General features: G+C 35.4%; 2 protein-coding genes across 3 annotated transcripts in view; one reads left to right on the top strand and one right to left on the bottom strand.

The window, feature by feature from the left end:
* Window positions 1-1,265: 1,265 nt before the first annotated feature.
* LOC147073164 (CDK5RAP3 protein homolog) lies at window positions 1,266-14,279 on the bottom strand. The gene is made up of 9 exons (XM_085945313.1): window positions 14,155-14,279; window positions 12,094-12,507; window positions 10,019-10,171; window positions 7,848-8,078; window positions 4,904-5,044; window positions 3,482-3,640; window positions 2,218-2,411; window positions 1,767-1,938; window positions 1,266-1,515 (listed from the first exon to the last, which is right to left on the bottom strand). The coding sequence occupies exons 1-9, from the start codon at window positions 14,158-14,160 to the stop codon at window positions 1,444-1,446; spliced, it is 1,542 nt and encodes a 513-aa protein (XP_085801439.1). The 5' UTR covers window positions 14,161-14,279; the 3' UTR covers window positions 1,266-1,443.
* A 2,450-nt stretch (window positions 14,280-16,729) lies between these two features.
* Window positions 16,730-27,952, top strand: part of FER (tyrosine-protein kinase Fer) — a 200,028-nt gene continuing 188,805 nt past the window's right edge. For both annotated transcript variants that reach the window (XM_085945306.1, XM_085945307.1), the window contains exons 1-2: window positions 16,730-17,604; window positions 26,409-26,599. In XM_085945306.1, the coding sequence (XP_085801432.1) occupies window positions 17,409-17,604; window positions 26,409-26,599 (387 nt within the window). In that variant the 5' untranslated portion in view covers window positions 16,730-17,408. The remainder of the gene's footprint in view (window positions 17,605-26,408; window positions 26,600-27,952) is intronic.

Genomic DNA, 27,952 nt, shown 5'->3' with positions numbered 1-27,952 from the left:
ATCTTCTTGGTCTACTTCATGCCTTACCTTTGGAAGTGCTGGAGGGGCCGGCCCCTGTGCGCTATCGATCATCTCGGCTATGGCAGAGCCGGCAGTTGCGCTGCAAGACTCTGCGAGTGCGACAGAGAACTGGCAATGTGCCTATCACACAGTCCGTGCCCTCATCGAAGACCTCTGTGCACTTCTTCGCCATGGAGACTGTTGCAGAATATTATTATGACCTGATGAACACAAGCATTTTGATTGGTCGCTGCTTCTGGTTTTTAAAAATGTTACGACTAATTTAATAAAAGTTAACCCTAACATTTTAGTTAAGGGAGTGTAACAGATATTTCTTCTTCATCTTCCTATGGGTCTATTCTATGCTTATCGACCGCTAAAGTGATAAAGTGAAAAATATTATCAAACTTAGGGTAGGTTTGTATCAAAATATTAGCACTTATTGTAACAATTACACGAAGCCGGTTTTTATTGTTGCAATAAGTGCTATATTTTAACAGCACCTATCTTGCTGCTGTTAAAATATCGCACTTATTGCAACAATAAAAACCGGCTTCGTGTAATTGTTACAATAAGTGCTAATATTTTGATACAAACCTACCCTTAGTTTGATACTATTTATCAATTTAGTGTTCGATAAGTATAGAATAGACCCACTAGAGCTACAACTTCTAGCATCTACCTCCATCTATGTCTTCCAAAGCCGCTTCCCGTAATAGGTACTAGAGACATATCAATTAATACAATTTACCATGACACGAAAAAATACTTTTTATGGTGTTTTACATAATCCATAACAAAGTAAATTATCATTTTCACTGTTAAGTAAAGCATAATATGAGCCTCTATGAGGTGGAAGTATGAATGAGGGTTTAATCCCGTGTCTGACAAAAGTTACATGTTCTTTTTTCAATATGTGTTTGATTCATAGCAAGGAAGCTATCGTTTTGGCAATTTACAATTGACAGGATGTAAAACTATTTCATATTCAAAAAATAATTCACGAAATTCAAGAATGTACAATTCTTTATTGAACATATTATACAATAATTGTGCTGGTAAAATAAAGTCTGTAATATAACAGCCACTCTGCTGAAATGTGTAAATGGTTGGTTTTCAGGGAAAATTCAAAATAAATTAATAAAAACATTGATATATATAATATATTATTACAATATACATTACAAAAGATTATATTACAATAAACATTTAATATTATTTTACGCCAAAACCATGTATGGTTGTTTTTTGAAAACCTTTTTCTTAACTCCACCCGAAGGATTCCGAATCCCTTGATCCTCACTCGAAGTAGTATCACCGCTCGGAGTATAAGCAGACATACATTTACCGACTGCAAAATAAATGAATAGACATTCATTTCACTGTAACAATACTACCAATATCCTTATCCACATTGTAAAAAAACTACATATTTTATTTATATTATAAGTTCTTCACACCTCCCATTAGGTTGACGGGTCGGCCATGATATTTTTTGGAAATGTCGGTTTCGATCTGAAAGACAAAAAACATGATTGAAGAAAAATAACAAAATTGTGGTACTCCATCACAAAACCGTGTATTAAACAATTTAAAGAAAACAAACGAAAAATTAACATTTTAGTAACCCCCTGTTACAGGTTTGTTTATCAATGTTCTAAGCATGGTGAACACAAATTTGTTAATGATCATGAGTTTACCAACAGACAGCAATTGAATTTATATAAGTTCAAATACTAAATACTAAATACTAAAATCACACCAACCTGCTGTTGTAATTCTTTCGACTTCTTTATGATGAGGTTTAAAATGGGCACCAAAGCCTTTCCTTGCTCGTTGAACTCCTTCTTCCTAATCTTGACGGCTGCGCTTAATGTGTTCATCTTGTTGCTAATTGTCAATTTCTGTTTCAACTGAGCTGCCAGAGTGTCCACGTATCTGCAAAGGCCAGGAAAAAATTACTAGTAACCAAAGATGTTGAAGAGAGCCGAAGCGAAGCTGAAAAAAGAGACTCATGATCAACTGTTTAAGTTAGCTGCCAGCCATTTAGCACTACAGATTCATTTATAGTTCACTTCCAAGTTTTAACGCAATATAAACTTTCCTCTGGCAATTACATCTACCATACTAAAGAAGTTCCAGAAATACCATCTCTCCTGTTCTAGTGACATTATTATGAAGTAAACATTGTTTTTATAATCAAACCAAAAATAATACCTGGGCGAATGCTTGATGTTGTGTAAATGGCTCACTCTCTTTTCTGTCATTTCCAAAAAGGATATTTGAACAAGGTCTAACATTGCCGCGATGGAATCTGAAGACTCCAATGGAAGGTCTTGCAAAGGGCTAAAAGTGTTAGACTGGGCATCCGTGGATATCTCATAGAGACGCATCTTCAGGAAGGCTTCCAGCTGTAACGAAAATTACACATTTAGATACTACATCGAAAAACATTAAAATAAATTAAACTTGCTGTGTTTCTTTAATATTTATTTTTTTTGTAACACAATATTAGATCAAAATGCTTATATCTTAATGCAAGTAAACGGTATCATAAGGTGTGGAGTTCAAAAAAGGTTCAAAAAGCATTGCTCGACACACAAAAAGCAGACAATTTCATTAGTAGCCCATGTCAGTAGCAAAGTATGCTGTAAAATTTTTGTTTTTCATTATCTCGGTAAATAAATCAAGATCAAAAATTTTTTTTTACATCACCTGGAAACCGACCACAAAAAATCGATTGGCGAGAATTGCAGGACCAACAACAGAAAAGATAGCTAAATAATGTGAGTGGCATCAACAAAACCAGGGAACTCTGAAATAATGGGAACTGAAATACCTAACGGGTAAGGAGAAGCAGTCAACCGATCTCGAGTAAGGAAGAATACGGGATAAACATAAACACGTGTCAAGAATACAACATACGTCAAATAATGACAACTGCTCTCGGTTTATGCATTGATGCTCATTTAATATTGGTGTATTACACACACTATTGCGAGTCTATAATGCGTGGTTCATTTTCGTAGGACACTCACACATTCAAAACCCAGCACCAAAATTTACTGTATTGGTATATACCCTATCGGAATTCTATTTATTATCTGTTCTGTGAACAAAACCCTGACAGCATAAACTGAGTAGGCCCAGCCCTTTTCACAAAGCCACATTTACTGGGTTCTGCAGTATTAGATCACATTGTAATATTGTTGAACAGTTGCGCTGCTCGTTAAAATGAAAACGTCGCGTCTCCGCCTTCTGTGGGCTGTGCACCCAACTCTACAACGCAAGTTTTATTACATTGCTGAGAATATCTCAAATAACAAAAATTGGTGCTTTGCTATAGATAATGGAAAATATGCAATAAAAAGTTTCTACAATTTGAAATCAACTTGCGCTCAATAGGTCACCATAGAGCAGTGGTGCACAACCCCTGGGCTGCATGTGACCCTGCATGCCAAAGTGAAATTATAATTTTTACCTCCAAAAGTTGATCCACGAAAACAGATCGAGTCGCCGGGTTATCGAGGAGTGTCAGAGCCTCCTTTCCGCTAGCCACGCCTCCCATGGTGCCGCCGTCTTCAACAACGATGCCCGATTCTTCTAATGAGATCTCCACATCGAGCCCTTCAAACGAATCCTGGAAAATATCAAATAGATATTAATTTGAAATCTCCACAAATACTTTGGGTTCGATTACTGGTGAGGTCACTTTGCCAAAGCCTGGATGTTTCTGTGATTATTTCACTCCTACTACTACACTACTGTCATTACTGTCTCATGGCCTGTTGTAATGTTAAAAAGAAAAACAAAATATTTTAGAAAAATTTCTTAAAGCCATCCCACACTGGCTAGTCCGATAGCACATTTCCTCATACAACAACGTGAAGCGATAGCAGAAATAATGCAAACACGTATTGTATAGGACGCATTGTAAAGGCCAACTGTTGTGTAAATGTAAAAATCGTGTACATTCATTCAGTTGTAACATAATATGGTATCATTAAGATTTTGAAGAAGAAGCATTAACTATTCCTATCTTTATTTCATTAACCAGTTAAACGTGAAAGCCATTTTCAAACTAACCACGAAGAAGGCCAGGCCGCGTGACAGCATTGTATAGATTTTTAATATCACAAGTTTTCAATATGTCGTAAAAATAAAATTATTGGGAAAACTCAATTAAACGGTACTCAACTCGGGCAACCTTTATCTCGTCTTAATCAATCTAATATGTTCAAAATGCTTGGGTGACTACAACGAAATAATGGGTTTAATAATTAATTCTGTGAAGATAAAAACGGAAATTTAGCTATTTGAATGTAATCTGTTCTGAATTTTTATAGTTCTGAATTATAGTTCTGTTTATCCCTGTTCTGTTTCTTCATGTTCTGTTTTGTCCGGTTACCGATAACCATACATGTTGTAGAACTATCAAGTAATGAAGATACAAAAGGGTGGTATTCAACTATCTCTTGACTAGTTTATAAAGAAAACACCTGATTGCTAATACGCCTCATTGACTTTATTATACCCATTGATAAATAAATATTAAGTACACTTTTCGATGTTTTCTTTTTACATAGCTCCTTTTGTACATTCAACACTCGTACATATTTTCAGGAACCAATTACGTACGAAAGTAGAGGACTGCCCGTATTTATTTTTGATAAAGACAAGTATTGTTTAATTGTCTTCAGCCAAATAGAATTCGTTTTTTCAAGTTGAAGAATGAGAATTGGAAAGTGTGAACAGCCGACTTGAAGTTGGACTTGCCTGAACTACAGAGATTCAAGCTAGCAACGTTCCATACAGGGTGGTTGAGCAGCGCTAGCCTGTACTGGGTGGCGAATAATAGCAAAAATATGAATTTATCATTATAATATTGAAGAGTATCACATACCTTGCCATCTTGAACACTGTCAATGTTTCCCCAGTCAATTTCACCCTGTTGCCCATCGTCTTCGACGCCAAAGTCAATCGCTTCGTCCATTGCTCCAAAATCAATCTCTCCCTCTTCTGCGGGTGCATCTCCAAAGTCAATCTAAAGAAAGAGTTAAGATCAAATTACATCAGCAGATCGTGAAAAGTCACTGTTGAGTCGTTCCCTACAATTGTGAACGAATTGGAACAATTCTTATTTTTTGGGCACAATCTTGTCGACGATTACCAAGTACCTACAAAAATATTCGAATTACCCTCGAGCTTCTAAGTGAAGCCGCACGTGCAGTTTTCGTCTTTCGTTTAACATAACAACACAAATTTTACGTTTACATAATGAATTGAAGGGTGCCTAACTTTATTCATTATTTTAACATACAATAATAATACAAAACTAAAACAATATCCTAGTAAATACAATCAACAACTCGTTACTTGTCTAAATGTCATCTCCAATTGGTATTTAGAGTAACAACATAATGAGAGAAGACTGTTTAGTGTTGCTGCCAAGCTGGGCAATAAATTTTTTTTGGTTAACTTATTATTGTAGCAACTAAGAGCGGAATTCACAATCTAAGATTTCGATCCTAAGGATAAGTCGCCGAAAAGCATGACTTAACTATAGACAATCCTGAGTATAGAGTTAAGGAATCCTTAACCGTAGACTACTTTTGTTATGAACACGCCCCCTTCTGTATTACCATTTACCACTGACAGCTGCTGTCAAAATAAATTCGCATGTCTATAAAACAGTCCATACACTCAAATTCATTTAACAATGTATCTCAATATGGATATTGATGGTGTTAATTCGTTTGGCATGTATTTGCAGAATATTATTTTACTTTTATACGCCAGCCCGCGGAAATACAAAATGCCAGGTGAAGAATGACACTTGACGCTAGTGTTACCATGTTAAAAAAAATATCTTACGGTGCCTGTGGAATCACGTATAATGACTTATAACGGAAACATAAGAGTATTATAATTAAATATTAATATGTATTTATAGTTATTGCATTTATAAAATGCAGTTGTCATAACAATTCTTTTAATAATTATAAAATAATTTACCTAAACTATAGGAAAGAGAATTTTTAAATATGGTTATACGGGTAAAAGTAAGTACTTCCTTAATAAATTCGTAAGGGTTCGTTGTGTTGTTGAAGGTGTAAATATGGCGAAACCTGAGCTCGTGCCTGGCTCACCACAATAGCTCACTGTACACTGATAGGGTTACGGGAAGCCGTGTATACCGTTTTCAGAGTAAGCAAGACTACTGTGTTGAGCTGGGTTTTGCAAGAATAGCTCACTGTGGTCTGATAGGGTTACGGGAAGCCGTGTATACCGTTTTCAGAGTAAGCAAGACTACTGTGTTGAGCTGGGTTTTGCAAGAATAGCTCACTGTGGTCTGATAGGGTTACGGGAAGCCGTGTATACCATTTTCAGATCAAGCAAGACTACTATGCTGAGTCAGGGCCAAGCTGGCCCAAGGTTAACTGATGATTCTAGGCCGTGTATCGCCTTATATTGCCAACCAGGCGACCCCCTCCCTCGCCGTCCAGCTGATAAGGCCGGTGCGCTTCGGTGGGGAACGCCCGATAGTGGGAATGCGCTGTGGTGGGGGCGCCCGCGTCGACTGTAGTGACGACCGATGTGCGAGCGAGAAAGTATTCGGAGACCTCGCGCTATATGGTATTATTTTCAATAGAAATGATCTTAACTAAGGACAATGTTTCTGCATAGTGTTTTCTGGTAAGGAAATTTTAGTTATGACAAATGTTTCTGCATTCCGCTCTAAGCGTATATTATGAACCAATCAAATCAAGTATCAACACGATCGAGTTGGTGGCTGAAACGTTCCGCATAATTACTATTTAAAGTCGACGATTGCTCACGACGATCATTGAATCTGGTTGGGTCTGCCAGTCTGCCTCTGTAATTAGGCCTTCAGAGAGTCAAGATTACACACGGAACGTATAGATTTATATACAAATTAATACTATTGACTGAGGGTAGTTGAATTTCAATTTAAATTCTAATTGATTTAAGTTTTGCATTTGAGTAATTTTTTACAACCCAGGTTTCGTCTTTCGGCATCATCAGGCAGTATGCGCACTCACCGTTAATGGCAAATGCACACTGACACAGATTCCATTTATGTAATCCTCGTTTATATAGAATGTGAAAACCTTATTACTACCTAAGTAAATAAGCAAGTATAAAAAACAAGTTTTGGAAATTGTACCTTAGTACCTCATAAACATGCATATTAGAAAAAATCCTATAAAAAAAATTGGACCGAATGGGACTCGAACTCACGTCTTTTACTTTCCGAGTGAGTGCTTTTAATTCATGTGAATTATTTCATATAACCAATTTCAAATTACACCAATCAGGAGGCAATCTGTGGAAGCAATTAAAGATTTTTTTCTAATAATATGCATGTTCCTAAGGTTTTTCAAAATAATTATGTTATTTTATTTCGACAAAATATTATTTAGCCCGTCTACACTGACTGCAACAGCAAAATCCGATGTAGTATATACAAATATTTTTTTTTTTTTTAGAATTATTAATAACCATGTCCTTGCTTTTTCGTACAAGGTGGTTGTTAGTAATTTTGAACAATCACAAACACCCAGGCTTTGCGAAAAACACATAAATGTTTTTGTCATGACCGGGAATCGAACCCAGAACTCTCGGGTGGAAGGCCAGCGCCTTACCCACTGCACCACGAGAGCCGCAAAATATTAATGTTCTTCCATACATTCTAGTAATCCAGTACCGTAAGGTTTTATATAAAGCGCCATATTAGTGAGATTCTACCGTACTTAGGTGTTAGAATACTTGAAAGCTAACTACATTATAGATTGAAATTAATTAATACAGAAATTTCCTCAAACCTCGGCATCCCCATTACTCTCGTCAACATCCAGTTCAATCTGAATAGGATCCGGCTCGATTCTAAGCGGAGGTTCTCCATATGTCCACTCGTAGACTGTCGTGTTGCCTTTTTCCACGATATATTTCACGATGGCTACGCAATTCTGCGACTGCTGTTCACTTATTATACATTTGGTGAAAGCGGTGTAGAGCTGTATAGCCGGTTTCAGACAAGACATTTTCTTTCCGATCTGAAAAAAATTATACTTCTTTATTTTTAAAATAAACCTTGTGTACGCAACAAATCTTAATTCAGAACGTTGACATTTACATGTAAAAAGAACCAGTTATAATCGAGAAAGTTAAATAAAAATATAAAGCAAACATTATCCTCAGAAGAGAGAAGAAATAAATGTATAAAAAACGTTAAACAATAAGTGTTAATATCTCTGGGGAGTGAATTGATTAGTCTCACAGCCCTCGCTAATGGTGCGTAATAGAGGTGAGTTAAAAATACTGTCCCCAGTTTGTGTACTCAATCGGATGAAACAACCCATACTCAGTATGTGTGACCCAAAAAACTTGTTCCAAAAAAGTTGTGATGATATCATCGCGAGTCGCTAGCCAGTTGGTAGACTTTCACCACTATTGACATTAAATGCGTGCGAGCGAGATAGCACTTGAATACAAATATATTTCAATTTATTAGTCTATGCCTATGGCCTATGCATTCGAATGACATAATCTTATGTATGAACAATAGGTCATAAATTTTGTGTCGCAGCATGGTGAGATGACGCACAGGCTTCTTATGACCGCTCAAAACATTTTAAAATAAAATAAAAACATCGTTATTCATTTTGTGTCAACAAGAATATTATAACCTAACAGAAAAACAACTCGTTTAAACTTTTATAATAAATGGGACATTTCGAAAAACCGAGCTCAGTGTATTTTTAGCGATTCTATTGAGCCGATATTTCAAATACTAATATGGAGTTAAGTTTTAGTTCCAGTTGAGTATGAGACTAACTTCGCATACGCACGCCAAACGCTCTATATAGTATTCCAAATATTTTGGAACAAGTGTGATATTTTTTTATACTGGTAGTAAGCATACTTAGTCTACAAAATCAACCAGTTTTCCCACCCCTAATACTTTGTATCAAAACTTGTTCCAAAATACTTACTATTAATACATACTCAACTGGAACTAAAACTAACTCCATATTATTACAGTATAGTCACCATTTCTGTCCTTCACTATACAAACTTTACAATTGGGGAGAAAGAAATGACGATTTGAAATATTGGCTTTAATAGAATCGCTAAAAATACACCGAGCGCTCAGCCGATTCTAAACACATTATAAATTTATGAGTTGTTTTTATGTTAAGTTATAATATTCTTGAATGAATATACAATGATTTTTTTTATTTCAAACATGTTTTGAGCTGTCATAATAAGCCTGTACCGTCACCATATTCCCGAAAGAATGTAATCCAATAATTACACAAAATTTATCACCTATTGTTTATACATAAGCGAGTCGCGGTGATGATGTCATACGTAGCAACAGTACCAACTAGCTAGTGGACTCGCTAGTAGCGAGGCCAAGGAGATCTCATAGCATGCGCTCATTTTGTAACAAGTATATTGGGTCACATATACTGAGTATGGGTAGTACATGCCGAGACTTGTGTACGCAAACTGGTGACAGTATTTCTAACTCACCTCTAATTAACACACACAGACAAAACGTTCAGAAAAAGCTTTCGAAATGAGGATATATAGACGCATACTCTGTATCCGAAATAATCAGAAAAATAAAAACAAGAAAGTTGGCATACTTTAGCCACATCATGCGGAATCCTGAGAAATATCAAGTTCTACATCTTATCATTTCAGGGAAACTTTCTAGTAACCGAGAGCCTGGAAGAAGAAGAATATACTGGCGTAAGAATATCCGAGATTAGTTTGAGCTCAGCAGTCAATCCCTGTTTAGAGCAGCAATAAATGAGGAAAATATAGCCAAAACTATCTCATTTGATCGTTATTGTCTGGTCAAATAATGAATAGCGTCAAAACAACGATTATAAAACCAAACGTCAACATGACAGATCGCGTGGCAATGGTTGAGTCAGGTCTGACAGGAATAGAATCATTTCAATTCCTCTCATGACTGTCATACCTTTTCATAAATATCCGGAAGCTCTTTCAGCTTTTCGACTAGCTCCACTTTTATTTTGTCACCGGATATTCCAATTTGCTTGCAGACTCCGTTGAACTCTGATTTTGAAGCCGCTTCTCTTTTGGCATAGTCGGCCATTTTCTTGTCACATTCCTGTAACCAAAGAATAATAAAGGAGATAAAATATTTGAGATGTTTTCAAATTATATAATTAATAATTATGTTTGTTCAATAAAGAAAGTTACATTCTGAATCTTGTAAATTATTAATTGAATAAAAAAATAGTTAAACAAATAATATAATATCCATAGTGAAACTACGATTATATAGCGCCTATATAGATTTACTGGCACCAATACTGTGTAAATTAAACCATCGTGATAATAACAACTGTTTACACGCAAAAATCCTGACTGTCTCACCAATCTTATTCTTCAAGCGTAAGCGAGACGTATTGTTGTCATTGTATGGGGCTATGTTGTGAAAATTGGTAAACGTCAAAATGCTTTGCGCACTGTCGTTCATAGTTTTTTCAGCAGGTTCGCCACTATTATTCTACTGCACATGTGCATACGTCATACTAGTTGCAACTACCGCATGAAAATTCAAAAGCTGCCATTTTTTTTGATCCATACATGCAGTCATGCAACGTGTACGATAATACGTGTTTACATTTGCATTTTATCGCTATGGTCGCAATATTACCTACTGCCGCCAATAAATGTACGTGTAAACGGGTTATTATGTTTTTGAAGGGGCTATCAAAAAAACCCTAAATAAAGGGAAATCATAAAATTGGTTTGGAGCATATTATGTCAACGTGTTCTTTCACCTTTTCTCCGACAACGAGTTTCTTTGCTGAGACATTATTTGAACGGGTGTAAACAAAAGAACTTTTATTATCGCGTTTTGTAACCTTGGTACTGCAGCATGTCAATAAATAGAAACGCACACATGTATCTGGAATTCATTTCAATGCTTGCTATACATTTAATTCATCATCATCATCATCAGTAGGGTTTCGATCCACTGCTGGATGAAGGACTCTCCTAGCTCCCTCCACTCTTCTCGGTCCCTAGTTCTTTGCTGCCACGTACATCCATCGAACTTGTGATCAAATAATTTGGATTTTTAATTTAAATGAATTTTGAATATAATATCAGACATATGCTACGGGGAATAAAAACAGCCCCTTCATAAATGTAAAATCGGTTGTTTCACTGTAAACTGCAAGATATTTCAGTACAAAGAATTTTCCAGGGTTTCGCAAGGTGGTTTCATAGGCCATGGACGAATTGAAATCAGCAATACCCGATGCGGGTAGGTGAATTGTTTTCAATAAGGCATTTTTCACAGCCAGCATAAATTCTCTTTGACTTTGAGCATCAAGAAGAGTAGTTTGCGTGCCGAAGTCCTAAAAGAAGCCTTGTTAGTAAATGTGAGTATCCATAAAGGCTAGGGATTGCAATACTGAATGAAAATACCAATACCGGTATTTCGGTATTTCCTATTGAATACCGGTATGTAGGTATCTACCAATAAATATACATATAAAAATCTCTTTAAAATATTAATATTTCGTAGAACAAATATCTAAATAAGTATGTACATATTATAATATGTAAACCTTTAAAAATAGGTAAAGGAAAGATATGGTAGAGATGTTGAAGTTTACAAATATTTAGTAGTTGAATGAATGGCACTTTCTTCTTCGAATGATATTTCAATGAATTTATATTATGAAGTGATCTTAGATGTGGATGTACCCCTGATAATTCCACCTAATTTTTATTAGTTTAATGTACTTTTTACACGTACCTACATGTATAATGACAATGGATGTAAACTAGACATCTCGTAATCCGACAAAAATGTACAGTCCTGTTAAACCCTTCATGTTAGTAATAGATTTTGTTTCCACTTTCAATACCGAATATATCGGTATTGTCTGATTTTTAAAACCAGTGTTTCGGTATCGAAAAATACTGAGATACCGGTTTTGAAATACCGGTATTGCAATCCCTAATAAAGGTATCTAGAAAAAAAAAAAGTTATAGTTAGCTAAAAAAACATACCGTTTGCATTTGTTCGAATTTAGTTATCTGCTTCTTCAAACTCGGGACTTCAAAGTTAACATTCCTAATCAACAACTGAGCTGCTTCTCCCAAATATGTATTATCCCTCTCGTACAGCTTTGCGATTTCTTGCCAATCCTTCATTCTTTGTGACCCATATCTACCAAAGAGATTTTTAGAATCGGCTTCGGTCTCTTTCAAAATGTCTATGATTTTCAGACAGTGAAAATAGTTTATGTGACTGCCTGTTAATAATTTTGTGATGCCTTCGTGAACGGGCATGTCTTGAATGGCGTTGCTGATTTTTTCTCTGATTGGCAGAATTCCCTTTTGCCAGTCTTTCTTAACGTGTCTTCTGCTTACTAACCAATCCTGCAGCTTTCCTGCGTGGATATCGATAGGAATATCGGCTTCCTGAAATCAAAAACAAAAAAATATTAAACGCTGCACACAAGGTAAGATTGTGTTTCCATCGAGCAACTTGCTGCGACACTTCGTTTTTACTACATTTAACTTCGAAAAGAACGATTAGCAGCAATAATTATGTAGTCCCAAATGCTGCTGTAATGCACATTTCCAGTCGTTTTAATTTTGGAAATTTATCTTCGAGGATATATTTCTGATAAAACTTAAGCTTATTCCCTTCGAACATGCACATTAACTCTATGCTTGATTGCATTTCTATAAGTGTAAATTTGGAGGTGTTGATTCCACCCCATGTTAAATGGAGTTAAGAATATTTTGAACATTTCCTCATACTTTTGGATAAATGCGAATGTGGTACTTATCGAATTATTTAATTAATTTTGTGACTTCATTAGAATATTTCAAAAAATCTTTACGGTCACTATTAAAGTCGTTTAATAATGGGAAATGAATTGAATTATTTGACCGTACTTAACTGATTTTTGTAAAGTTTGAGTTTTGTTATGAAGGATTTTATATCTTGATAACATTCAGTAATTAGCTTATTTTCACCTTGTAGTTTCTGATTTAATTCATTTAATTTCATTGTTATATCTGTCAGAAAACATAAATCTAGAAGCCATTGATCATCGTAAAATTCACATATTAAGTACCTATATTATTATTGCCATTATTGCTTACAATAGGACCTAATAGGTTGAGCAAGTGGCTGACATCCATTTCTCGTAAAAAACAAAATCTGCTAATACAAACCTCTACTCTGTGGAGGCCCATACGATTCTATTAGGATCGGACATGGTCGGAATTGTTCACAAAAATTAGAATTTCTTCCTTCAATTACTAAAATCTTAATAAGCAGTTTCCACGACTCAGCCATCGAATTTTGGTGTAAAAAATGAGATCGCCGTATTCAGATTCGAGTTCGCCAAGATATTCTTGAAATTGACGATGCTTCAATGATTTCTTGATCGGTCAATGCTCAGCCGGCTTACTCTAACTATTGTATCGAGTGTGTGTACTTTTTGATAAACTGCCACAAGATAAAAAAAAAATACCGCACGCTACTGATACGTTCAGATTTTTTTTGATTTTTTTTATATAACAGTATTTAAACATTGTAAGCGACTTCAAAATTATTATTTGAGTACAAATTGTAGTAAAGCACTGTTGCATACTGAAGTTAATTTTCAAGATATAATAGTATCTTTGGCTATGTTTCAGTTAAACGTGTGAATATTCTATGCTCCCACTAATGTAATTATAATATAATAACGTGAAAATGTCAAACAATCAATAAACGAAGCTTTTATGCTTGGAACACAAATGTTATTTAAATTTTCCAGTGTATAAATATAAGAATAATATGATAGTTTTTTAGACATTCAGAGAAATTAAAAGTTATATTTATTACGCGAAAGATAGTGCCATTATAGTTCCGTTAAAATTACGTAAAAAACTCTTGTTATCTCGTAAGGATATAATAATTCTCTTGTTTTACACATTCATTTATATTTGAAATGTGTTCCATTCTAAAATGTTGTCCATATGCAATGGATTTGAAAGCGTGTAGTACACGTACATGATACAAATTTGGGGTAAATTGGCTTCGTGCAAATATCAGATATCATTACTTACATTCATTTTGATGTATATTTATCCTGGTCTCTAATATTTAATACAATTAATTCGTAAATTTGCGTGGCAGATGACGTGAACAAGGATCACTTCCACCTGTCAAAATAATAACATATTCGGTGTGAAGATACAGAAAAATGTCAACGCTTTTTAGTGGCAATACCGTTAAGCAATCATGGGGTTACTTAGAATATTTAGGGATACTTGTAAAAATAATTAATATAATAAAATTGTCTATATGTAATAGGTACTGTTTTCGTAAAAATATATAACATATAAAAGCTCATGCGACAATCTGCGGCCTATAACGAAGTTGAGAAATACTCCTGCCTGTATTTACAGGCTGCCAGAATATTCCCGTAAAGGTATTAGATATATCTACCAACATTAATTTGGCATTTCAGCGAGGTCGCTAGAATGACATTGATAAAACCAAAAAGATTGAAATCTCTTTGGATAAAACAAAAAAAATATTGTTTATAAATTTTTATTGGTGGTATGAGTATGTACCAATAAAACATTTTTCATTTTGAAACCGATTTGAATGCGCTGAATTGGATGAATTCGTGAGACGAACGGAAAAAATCCCGTGTGTGGACAGGGCCGTTAGCGAAGATCAGTAATTAAATATTCACATAAACTTAAATAAATCACTACTTGTTATATTGATCTAAATATGAATAGTTAGCCATAATTGAATCGGTGGAATGTGTTTATATCAAAGACATTGCATCATCGTACCTACAGACGGAGCACGTAAATGTCAGACTGAAGCTCGTTTTGTGGGCAAGTGCCTACAGATGAAGTGGGCCGTACTCGGACATAAAAACGCCCCATTGAGTATTTTATTTTATCAATACTTCAACTTGCAACCAATTTATGATAAGCGTATTTGCGTATTTTCATTTTTCACGAGACTTTTGTGGTGGTATTTTAAGAATTATCTATACAATAATAATATTGTAGTTTTAACACAAACATGGCACGTTAAACGGCGCCATTGTTTTAGTTTTAACTATATTATATAATTAATTGTTGATTGAAATAGTTGATTTAATACAATATGTAAGTTAAACGTCTTAATCTTAACCCCATCTGGCTTATAGAGGAAGGGGAAGATGAAGAAAAGTGAATTAGAATTTGGCAGTCAGAATTATCACAATCCCAGAGACTTCGAGGAAGAGAAAAGTTTCGATTTCAATTCATTTTAAAATTATATTAAAATTTCATTTTCACATCATTTCAAAGATCATATTTTTATAATATTAATGTGTCAGCTATTCGTAATCATTCAGTGTTTCTCAACATTTTTACACCTGCAGATCACTGAAAATAAGAGGAACATTTTGAGGACCGCTAACGCAGAAATAAAAAATATAATTTACATAGTAACGTACAATAATGTCTGATCGCGGTTGATTTCGTCACGTTAATCCATTAATATATTTTAAGAACAAAAGCACAATGCACAAACACTTGCAGGTGGACGGGTTTTGAAGATTTTATTGAAATTTTTAGCATGGCATTTAACACCAAAAATTCGCGGACCACCAGAAGATTTCTGTGGACCACCGGTTGAGAAACACTGAATAGTGTCTTATGCTGCCTTTTCGGAAAGTGAATATGATCCGATAGTTTTATTAATTTATCTATTAAAATACTGAAATTTATAATATATAATTTAATTTAATTTAATTTTAATTTAATTTAACTAAAAAGTTTTCGTGAAATTGTAATAAATGATTAGGTATCTGAGAAAGATGAAAGATTACTGAAAACAGTCATGAATTATTTATTAAAAATCACATTTATTTTTTCACATTTTCACATTTTCATCAATCACATTTTTAATTTTGATGTCGATTTACTCGACTTGGATAATGGTACACTAAACATCTTGTACCTACACTTATTTCAATATATTCTTGAAAACGCAGAATAATTTTTTCAAATACTTTGGCGCTAAAACGGCGATATATACAATTTTATTATTATCCAATGAGAGGACGGCCGTTCATTAATTTATGTACGGCTCACTTCACTCCGGTGTTGCCATCTTTTTGTCACCAAATTATAGTACGCCGTCCAAGAAATTATAGTATTTCCGAAAAATATAGTACGCCTTGTCATCAGCTGTTGAAAATGTACAGGATTTTTGTTTTTTTGCTAATAAATGTAAGTAAAGGGGAATTTGAGAAATTCAGAGGCCTTTTTTATTTATGTAGCTCTTCTGACCGAAAACACTTATCGGCGAATTTAATAAATCATAGTCATAGGCTTTTTTCACCTCTTTTTTTCTTACTTCGTCGAATTTGCTTCCGTTGCAAAATTATAGTACTTACTTTGCACCAATTTATGGAACGGAAATATCGAAATTTTAATGTTTTTTTGCGTTTTTTTCCGATATTCAAAATTGTAGTATTTTGGGCGTACTAACCTTTTTAATATCGTAAATAATACGCAGAAAAAAGTATAGTACAAAATTTAATACTATAACTATAGTACGGTTGGCAGCACTGTTTCACTTCTATATCCAAAACGGTGTTCGCGTCTCACTTCATTGAGTTCAACTTTTAGTCTCGCGAGAGTAAGCATGGAGATAGTAGTGTGTTTTGTGTTTATCCATCGTGATTCGATCGTAACTTGAATTGTTTACTTTTTTATTCCACTAAAATTTACGTTATCTTCGAAGGATAACGGAAATAGATCGTGCCGGATTGATTTATTATGGATTGTTATCGATTTAGCATTGTTTTAACGTGTTTTACTTAATAAAATGAGATCACTTCTCAAAATAAACAAAACCGTGAACAGTATGAACTGATAAACCTATAACAGGTATTTTATAATATATATGGTCGTGCCAAATAAACACAACTTTGTTGGCAATCCTTTGTTTTTATTTTGTTATTTACTTTTCGCAAAATCATTAAGTAATGCTTTACAACGTTTAATCTTCGATTATCTACCGTGAATATGTTTGCAAAATAATAATATTATTGTGATTAGATTTTTTATCAATCTAGGATAAAATGTCGTAACTACACATTTTTTTGAAGCATTGTTTTGTTTATTCAAATTCAAAAATCGAATGTTGATCTAAAAAAAAGTGACGTGTTTATGAAGTGTCAAAAAAGTACAGCAGGAATAATAAACGAGTTTATGTGATTGTGTTGTTTTAAAAATGTAGAATTTGTTTATTGTTAAAATCATTCTGGTGTCAAGTGTTTGTTTAGTCGTAGTTCCTTTCCACGATGGTTTTTTCTACGACGATCCAAGGGAGGGCGGCCCACGAGGCTCTCCTGGCCCGCCAGGACGCCGAACTCCGCCTCCTGGAGAACATCAAGAGATGTCTGACGAACAAAGTGAAGTGCGACAAGGAGTACGCCTCGGCCCTGTCGTTGGTAGCGACTCAGGGTCAGAAGTTGGAGAAATGCGAGGAATTGGCAGGTAAATCATCAATAAATCAACCTTCTTATCTATGAATATTCCAGATAAGTTAGTCAAAATAAACAGAGATAACGTTTCGATGTAATTGGAAGTTGATTATTATTTTGTTGAATGTGCAGCAGAGGTGGCCATGAGATTTTACAACTTTCTTTTTAGAGTTTTAGACCAAACCAAACCTAATATTTACCTCATATAATCTTAGTTTGTGATAATAGTGTATCAAAATGTATGAAAATTACAAATTTAAATTAACAATTACTGGATCGATGTATATGATAGCTTATGCGCCCACAGAAAAAGGTATTTATTATAATTGTCTACATGGAATAGACTGTTTTCGTAAAAAAAATAATTATAAAAGCTCATGACGGCATCTGCGGCACAAAGAAACATTAAACAAACATGGAATATATGAAAATAAATTAACCTGCTACAATAATAAATTAGTAGTGAGTGATCAACGTATGAATATTGTACAATTTATTAAGTACATAAAAAAAATAATTTTCATAGTCACGTCATAAATAAGTTAGGTACTTTCAGGTCATGCGTTGCATAGGGGCGGCGAATGAAGGAATGAATACAAATATTACAACTTTTGAGTGTAGTAGCTGTTTTCCGAAAAGCAGATGATGCGGTCGTTACATTAAAAAGTATCAACATAATTATTAATGCTTAAAAATAATCAAATTAAACATTATCTTGACTGCTGACAACTAGTATTGTATTGTACCTAATGGCGGTTCATCGGGTAGGCAAACTTTTCACAAAGGTGCATCCAAGCCTGTCAGCGCCACAGAACTCCGCGTAGGTATCTAAAACCACCTCTGTTTGTAAGAAGGTTTCGTGGAAATGGCGTGTATGTCAATTTATAAAACTTTTAGTGTATTTGTCTGTTTAAGATAGCCGAAATTGTGAAGTGTGTACATAACGAATTTGCAACAAAAAATGATTGAGGACTTTACCTAGAGACGTCGCCGATTACTCGTATAGTCCCATAATTACGTAGACACTTTACTGGCACCATCAGATTACCATCTTTTCCGCAGTCTTCAAACCATAATATTAATGAGAAACGGTTAATACCTACCTAGTATAAAGGGCGATGTGTGCTGACGCGAACTGAGTGGTTGAAAGTTATAAAACGTTATATGTACTAACTGTAAATTTCCTTTTTGGTGATTATGTTTTATTTTTGCTTAAATTATTATTAGACAATTTATTGTTTACGGTAACTCATAAAACTTATCTTTTTTATGATTTTATGACTCAGTCAATATCCTAGCTGCTAGATAGGAAGACCTGGTATTCTCTGTGTCCTTTTATGTTTATTACAACGATTCTAGACAAATTTTATGACCCTGTACTGGCGCCTGCACTTTTTAACTTGTAGGTATATTGCTGATTTGTCAGAATTGGAGAAATTTTGTCTATGCGGATGATATTGCTTTGACAAGAAGCTCTGGGTGCAGATCATAAGGTTATGGAGCATACCCCGATCTTTTTCCATCCCGTTCCCGATAGGGCGTTTGGACCGATTGGCCCCAATCCAATAAATAATTAATCGTCTAAGTAATTAAATTCGCAAAGTCAACATGGTAAAACCGATTTGATAATAGCGCAGTGCAAAGTTCTGTATTGTTCCCAAAGTTTCTTAGCATTGTGACGTCAAGAACGATCGTGGTTAGCATTCAAAAATCATTTAAAAATTCATTTTAACCTTTATTAAATATTATGTTGTATTTTGCCCCCTTCCTAAATCCTAATGCCTGTGCTCCATTGACACGCAAGTCACACGATTTACAGTCGTCGGACTTTTTTTCGCATGGAGCACCCCGAATTTGTGGAGTTTTAAGTCGGCAGACCAGGTACTTAGGATTTCAAACATGTTTGATATTTCACTCTCCGAGTTCGTCAGAATTCGTCCTTTAATCACTACCTGCGTAGATTCGTTTTGACATTAATACGCAATCCGGAACGAAAATACCTATAATTATTCTAAACGTTTTTGATTAATTTGTTAATTTATTTTCAGATTCAGATTTAAATTTTTGAAATTCTTAAAAGAAAACGTAAAATTTATGTTGTTTTCTCTGTTATATTTTACTCTTTTTATCTTAGATATAAATAACACAAAATTTAAGGAATAAGTATCGGAAGACATTACGACAATAGCAACTTTTGACTGCTCGTCTATTTATTCGTTTGTTGATCAGTAGCAGAGCATATACAAATCGGACGATTTATTGGCTCTCCAATGGAGCGGCTGCATAACACCCGGGTGCTTTGCTCCCCAACACCCTTGTGTACGAATTGGTCATAGGATCATTAATATCGAGTAGGTACTACTAATAGATGTTGGGTAATCCCAAAAAAAATCTTACCTGCACCTGGGTATTTCAATAATTACCCACTCATCTCGTTTCATTTGGGGAAGAACTCCAATTATTAACATGTTACGTCAATCCGATAGGGCATACGATATAATTTAAGCGTGTTGAGCTGTCAGTGTATTTACCACTTTCTTTTTTTTATCAAAAGGTGCGCCATGACGGTTTATTTGTATGCGAGAAAGCAGTGCGTAATAAAATTGACAAGGATACCACGTAATTCTTTATGAAATTACAGTTGGCATATCAATGATGTAGTATTCGGACATGGACGGATCTTGAACTGTCAGCTTACACAGCCTAGTCCAGTCCATATATTCTGTATGTTTGTACTTGCAACAACAGTGCACACTTGCACCAGTCACTGGTTTAGGCATTTGGACGCCCAAAGTACTGACTGATTTTGAGGCCCTAAACGAGAAAAAATAAAACCCAACTACCAGTGTAGGGTACACGATAAAAATATCAATTTGTTTCATAGAATCACATCGTCACGTCCTGGAAGGCCGCTGGAATCCTGTAGACGAAGAACATGCAAGCCATGTTGAAATTATCTTCAGGCATCCGTAGTACAACATTGTATCTTCACTCTCAGCGTAATTAGAGGTTGCTTGGTTCGCTCTCATAAGCCATGTCCACATACGGGTTTTTTTCCGTTCGTTTCACGAATTCATCACAGTGCATGCGTTGTATGCGTATTTCGAGCCTCAAATCGGTTTCAAAAGGGCCGTTATTTGTGATGAAAGTACTAGCGCAGGAAGATCCGACCCCTTTGGATTTCTGTTCAACACCAGCACTTTTTTTTACTATTAAAGCAATGTGTTGTAATGTATGTATATCTCACTTAACTTGCCACGCTGGGCCATGGTGCCATGACTCACTAGTATAAAGCAAGCGTTGAATAGGCGGCATTTGTTTTTAACCGAGTATATTCCTAGATACTCCGCATCGAGGTGGATGTGGTTGCAATCATTCCTATTCGTACAGCGAGCTCTCTTTAAAAATTGCCATCTTCAGTGGTGTAGACCCCCTCTAGATGTTTTGCCCGTCGCTTATCAGGGAGAAATCTGGAAATGGTTTTAAGTTTACCCTTTTCGCAAGCCCCTGACACGCCTGGCGGAGTGAAGTGTTTATAGAAAAAGAGACAGTTGGAACATTAATTGAACTTTGAGATTAAATTACTCGCTTACAAAGAGACGTATGTGGTTTGTACTTACGATCGGTTTTAATAAAATTGCTCCTTACATTAGTATTTATAGTGGGGACCAGCGTTGCCAACTTAGCGTTTTTCTTGCCAGATCTAGCATTTTTGAATAGGAATTTATTTGCAAATATTGCATCTGGCGTGTGGCGTTAAATCTAGCGTTTTTCGATACCTCAAACAGCTTTAAACTTCTCATAATAAAGCCAGAATAGTATATGTACCAGATTTGCATAAAAATCAACATGTTAACTTTATAGATATTATGAATGTGACATACAAAATGATTAGGTAGGTACTAAATTTCTTACCTGCATTAATTTTGAATTCTATTTTAATAGTTGCTCAATCCGAAATTATTTTTCGGTTTTTGTTTTGTTAAAAGAAGGTTAATAATTATCTACGAGATATTTTTTGAAATGCTAGTTTCAAGACACTTTTTAAATTTTGAGAAAATCTAGCATTTTATCTGCCATCTGGCTTATTTTCTTACCGTATCTGGCATATTTTTGTGACTGACAGTAAAGTTGCCAACACTGGTGGGGACCTCTATCTATGTGAATAGCAGTGCCAAATTCAATGTTATGGAACCCTATAATAAATAATATTATCATCTGACGCCTTCAGACGATGTAGTATGAAGGCGTTCAAAATGTAGCCGTGGATTCATTTCGTCGGGAATGGTGTGGGTCGTAAGAACAACTAATATGATATTGATGTCCTTAATAATTGACTTGGCGAAGACATGTGAACGCATTATTAAAATACGAAAACTGTATGTGCATATATCAAAGAATAACATCGCATAGGGTCGCACATTATTTTCATTGTATCTCAATGCTATGCGGCTAGACAGCTCTTTTAAATTTGCGAAGGGCTAGGTAGGTATATGGCATTGATCAACGCACACAAAAACAGACGTTACCGAACTGCCCATATTAATAGTCAAGTACCTACATAGTATTGAAATTTTTGTCTTTCATCATCTTGGTAGATAATGTAGTAAATCGACGGCTTTTTGAAAAATGTAAACTGACTGCGAAGAATTCAGATCCATAAAAATGCATTTTAAAGCTTTGTAATTAATCAATAGGTACGTACTAATCTAAAAAAATCCAAAGTTCCGCCCTTTGTCGGGTCGGACATCTAAACTCGTCCGACTGCAACACGTCGAATATGAATGTTATTTTCTTTCTATTCACAAAACACAAATGTACCTACTTACTTCATTTAATGTACCTCCGCACATAGCATGTGATGTGTGTTTATCTCACTTATCTGGTGACTCGCCGGGCCCCTCCTGAGTGCGGGCCCCCAGGCTAGAGCCCTGTCAGACCTGTGGGGGCCATGGGTGTAGGTATATGTTTTTTTTTTGTGTATTTATCTCTTTAAGATAGCCGAAAATAATATATAGGTGGGTATGTAAGGAATATTGAGACGATTTGAAACAAATCCGTGTCATATTATTACGTATTTTCGCGAGTGCAAAATAAATGACAACACCAAATTGCGAATAATAAAAGGTAAACGTCACAAAAAACGGAAATATGAACACCGGTGCAATTTTATTATAAAAATCTGTAGATACCTACCCATAATATGGGCAGTAAGTTATATTTTCGCATCGCGTTTAGCGAATGTTGTTTTTGTTTGGTTAACGGTACTGGAATTGACAAGGAAGGAGGTCAAACGAAAGAAAAAATGTACGTCAGTTGGCTTGGCTGCCTGGCATGGCGGCATAGCACTGATCGGCAGTGATACCAACCTTATTTAAATTTATTATTATTTTATTACGTTTTCTCGTCGTGCAGTTGATGCAGGATGAAAATATGTAATATTTTTAATGCACTTGTTCGAAATTCGATTTTCAAATTTGGAAGATCGACTGGGAGACCAAGTTAGTTGATCGATTTCAAAGTTATACTTATCAAATATAATATCATTATAAGCGATTGTAAACTCAACACAACTGTGTTTAACATTCTGTAAATAGGGTTGGCATTGTTCTCAAATGCTTCATTATCAGTGACGTCCCTAGACAAAATGCCGCCCCTGGACAGCGCCAAAATGCCGCCACATTTTTTTATACAATATCACCAAAGACGTTAAAGAGCAACGGAAGTAAACTAGACATCGCGAACCCGACAAAAAAATACAGCCCTGTTAAACCTTTTATGTTAATTAATACATTTTGTTTCTAACCAGTGAGCTGAATTTTGAATGGAAAGATATTTTCGTTATTACTAAGTTTAAGTAGGTAGCTATTTCTATGTATACCAAATGATTATCCTCGATTTGCCGCCCTTCGAGTACCTGCCGCCCCCACGGGACGTCACTATTCATTATTACTATTCCAAGAAAACATTGATATTTCATTATTTTTATAAATTTAATAGAGTAGTTAGACCAAAACATTAAAACTGTTTCTTTTATACAACGAAAAATTCACAATTTAATTCTATGAACATTAAATTTCATGTAAGGACTGTTAATTAAATTTACGTAATTAAGTAGGATGTCCGTAACATAATTGGAAAAGCACATTTGCGCGAATCCAGTGGTTACAGGTTCAAGTCCCGTCGGGTGCCTAGATTGTTATTTTTTCTGGTAGGTTTTCAAATTATTTATATTCAAAACATAATTGCACTGGAATCCATTGAGTGTAATCAACTCTTACCACTAAAACAATATGTAAGTTGTACGTATAAAGTTCACCGTGTGGTGTTGTACCTGAAAGAGATGGCTGTATAGCATTGAGATTTAAAATGTCGCGTTCGTGGAGCATTGCAGACGGTAATGATCCAATTTTATTAGATTCAATTCACTTACGATTCTTGCGAACACCTACTTTTGAATCATTCAGAATTTTATATACATGCATACGATACGATTGTATTTCTAATTTACTTACCTGCCTGTTTCCTTCTGCAAATAGGGTAGGCATTGTTCTGAAATGCTTCATTATCATTAGTATCATTACTAATATTCCAAGAAAATAATGATATTTTGTTATTTTTATAAATTCAAAAAGGACAAGTTGGAGTAGTTAGACCAAAACATTAAAACTATTTCTTTTATTCAACGAAAAACTCTGAATTTAATTCTATAATCATTCAATTTCATGTACCTAAGGACTGTTCATTAAATTTTCGTAATTAAGTAGGATGTTCGTAACATAATTGGAAAAGCACATTTGCGCGAATCCAGTGGTTACTGGAAGTCCCGTCGGGTGCCTAGATTGTTATTTTTTCTGGTGGGTTTTCAAATTATTTATGTTCAAAACATAATTGCACTGGAATAAATTGAGTGTAATCAACTCTTACCACTAAAACAATATGTAAGTTGTACGTATAAAGTTCACCGTGAGGTGTTGTACCTGAAATAGATGGCTGTATAGCATTGAGATTTAAAATGTCGCGTTCGTGGAGCATTGCAGACGGTAATGATCCAATTTTATTAGATTCAATTCACTTACGATTCTTACGAACACCTACTTTTGAATCATTCAGAATTTTATATAGGTACATGCATACGATACGATTGTATTTCTAATTTACTTACCTGCCTGTTTCCTTCTGTCCTCTTGTATTCCGGTGATTTTTATTGAGACAATATGAGTATGAACTGCATACGTACATTTTTTTGGACACGCTAAACGGGTAAAACCTATTCAGATATCGAGGTCTTATTATACTAAGAAGACATCTCAAAATATCGCGCGAAAACGGCTTTCACAATCACCTCGTGTAATTGAGTGTACCTACCTACTCAATGTTACAAAAAAGGTTTTTTAAACATTGAAAATGAAGTTATTATAAAAAAAAACAAGGTTACTTTTTTGTGTCCGCTTTGACCGTTTTCTCCCATAATGACCATATTGCGTGTCAATTGCCGTTTGTTTGCCAGAACTAGATTTGTGATATAACAATATTAATGGATTCTGGGATCCATTTTCCATCTGGATCAAAATTCAAATAAATCAACCTTTCCCCCAACCTAATAACAGACGGTAGGAAGCCAGCTTGAATTAACAACGAATGATTCCAATAACACAACACAAAAATAGACCCCTCCAACCAACCGCCCCGCACCACACTCGGTCTTTAATCGAGCGTATCACGAGGCCCTACGTTTGGATGTGCTGTGGTTTTTTACGGCTGGGAATGTCTCAGGAGCAGATGCCCAAGACTGGGATCGCCACACTCTCAAGTGAGGTTTGATTGAGTTTACTGAAAGACATAGGTGCGTTTAATAAAAAAGTGCCATGGGAGAGAAAGGCACGGAGACTTGAATAGATGAATTTAATATATAAGATACAAAAAACAAAGCTAAATTAATAAGGACAAACAAAATTATGTGAAGAGGTCTTCACGTCCGCAATACGACACCGCATTTTTTTTTAAATGCAATCCAATAACACGCAAATAACCCGTGTCCGGAAATGTGTACGTATGCTGTTGACCGTAGCACAGTTCACCGTGAGATGTTGTATCGAAAATAGATGTCCGTATAGTATCGAGATCAAGTACATGTCTAAATAAAACACTAAAAATAGGTGCTTTGGTAGGTAGGTACTTAATAAAAATATAATTTATATAAAATTGTGGCGGGTGCTTGTAATTATCAAGTCGTTCTGTCTGATATTAATGACAACATTATTATCAGATATTTGATACCAAACAAATATTGAATCGAATATAATTGAAATAGTAGGTAGGTACTCTCCGCAATGGTCCGAGAATGACGCGATTTTTTTTATCTCAATGCTATACGGCCATCTCTTTCCGGTAAGACAGCTCACGGCGAAATGTAATACGTACGATGACTGGATGTATGTGACCTGAATGTATTAATTGAAAAAAATGTTTGGCGATTAGTTCTTTCTTTATTGCTTAATTGCCGTCCCTGTGCAGCGCTTAAGTCTGCCTGCCACTGTTTTGGGGTGAATTTAATTAATATTAGTCACAATAAATTATACATAGGATAGTCTGCCTCACACCGACGTTTTGTGGTCAATTCATGCGGTTATACCTATTGTTGAATATTGCCGCGATGACGTGGGAAGAAAACTAATCAAATCCAGTTATGTGTTATGTGTATTCAATCTATTGAAAGTTACATTTTCCAACTATGCCAAAATCGAAGTTGTCTTGTTTTGGTATCGAGGTGACATTGGTACCTACTTATTGCTATTTTTTCTTTATAAATTGCAGAAAGTTGTGTAGCCGGCGCGTGGCGGGCAATGTGCTCGCAGTGGGAAGCCAGGGCCAGGCGTCTCAAGCGAGGAGCCGAAGCACTGGAGACCAGAGCGCTGGAGCGTCTCTCCGTCCTATTTACGGAGAGACGGCGCGCTAGGAAGCAGGCGCAGGAAGACAATAACAGAGCGACGAATCACTTTACTCAGGTAAGTTCTTCTTTTATCCTCTGATAAATACGTTTTTTTCCTTATTGCTGATGATCACGGCCTACGATAATTCCAAGGCTTCGGTCGCATATTATGTAGGTGCTTCGCTAGTGCTGAGCTAGGTGTCTACTAAAAACACTACTGCCACATTGCACGCTACGTGCTTAGGTACAAATTCATTTGACATTTGGGAGCGCTCAAGTCAACAACGATAATATGCCATTCTCAAAACTAACCAGAAAGCTGCTTCTCACAGAGAATTTAAGTTTAAAATTTTGAAAGTCTCAAATTTGAACTTGTTGGGTGCATAATGTCAATCCATCCAATGCGTCATTATTCATAACCTCAAAATATACGGTGTTTGACGTTTGTCATACTGAAGAAACATCCGCCATCTTGCAAAATCACTAGGTGACACAATAAAAATAACAAACACGTTTGTTCGGCGAGAGACTCACTAGGTGACTAATAATCACGTAGCGAGGCGTGCAGTATGGCCATTGCGATAGTATAGTGTGCGTCCGTTCGCTAGGATATATTGTCACCTAGCACGTAGCCACCAAGCAAGGCACCTACCTATGTGGCCTTAGCCCAAGGGCTTCTACTAGCAGTCGGCGCCGTTTTCTATTTTGTCAAATTAAAAAAAAATAACAATCTGGTCAGGAGCATTTTTGATATACCTACAGTTTGATTATGTCAAACATACACTAACCGATCGATACCCTGGCGACCGGTTGACACTCGATTGGTGTCATAAAACAATCAGATCTCAGGCAGTCGCTTGTATCGACCAATAATTATTTCTTTCGGCGTCACCATCAAAAGCCGTTGGTGTTGGTACTTCTGACTTCATAAGCCAGCGGCTAAAATAACGATCGTTTTCTTTTTTATGAAATCTTTGAAGTTGTTTGTCGTTTCGAAATACGCTAGATTTAACGCCATGGTACGCTAGATGTCTAGGTACTGAAAAACGCTGGATCTGGCAAGAAAAACAAAAAGTGGGCAACCCTGTACCTGGCACTAAATAGCAATCCAATTAAAATAATATACCACTTCAGATAAGCAGCTATCTACGTCATAAAATTATTGTATTAGTATTGAATGACGTTAACTGAAAATTCTATTTATTATTAAATTCTGTCAATATCTAATAACAGGATTGTTTCTACAGCCGTCGCTAGGTACCTACCACTAATTAAATTATTAATCAAACATGAATTTAGCGTCGAAATCCCGCCCCGTTTAACTAGTTTTAAATTGATACATAGTCGTTTATTTTGCTAGTATCTAAGATGAATACTATTAACGAGATGATTTCTATTTTGCAGAGATGTAAATTAAAGGAAAAATCGT

This window comes from Rhyacophila brunnea, unplaced genomic scaffold, assembly GCF_057557595.1.
Source record: "Rhyacophila brunnea isolate RB1 unplaced genomic scaffold, BYU_Rbru_1.0 scaffold_18, whole genome shotgun sequence".
Classification (NCBI taxonomy): domain Eukaryota; kingdom Metazoa; phylum Arthropoda; class Insecta; order Trichoptera; family Rhyacophilidae; genus Rhyacophila; species Rhyacophila brunnea.
This window is presented reverse-complemented; position numbering and strand designations above follow the sequence as displayed.

Bases quoted from the DNA above. Each gene is read 5' to 3' on its own strand.
- LOC147073164 (XM_085945313.1), bottom strand. The intron at 10,172-12,093 runs GTATGTTTTTTT...CTTTGGTTACAG, and splicing joins AATTCGAACAAATGCAAACG to GAATGTGACAAGAAAATGGC. The intron at 1,516-1,766 runs GTTGGTGTGATT...TTTGTCTTTCAG, and splicing joins CGAAAGAATTACAACAGCAG to ATCGAAACCGACATTTCCAA.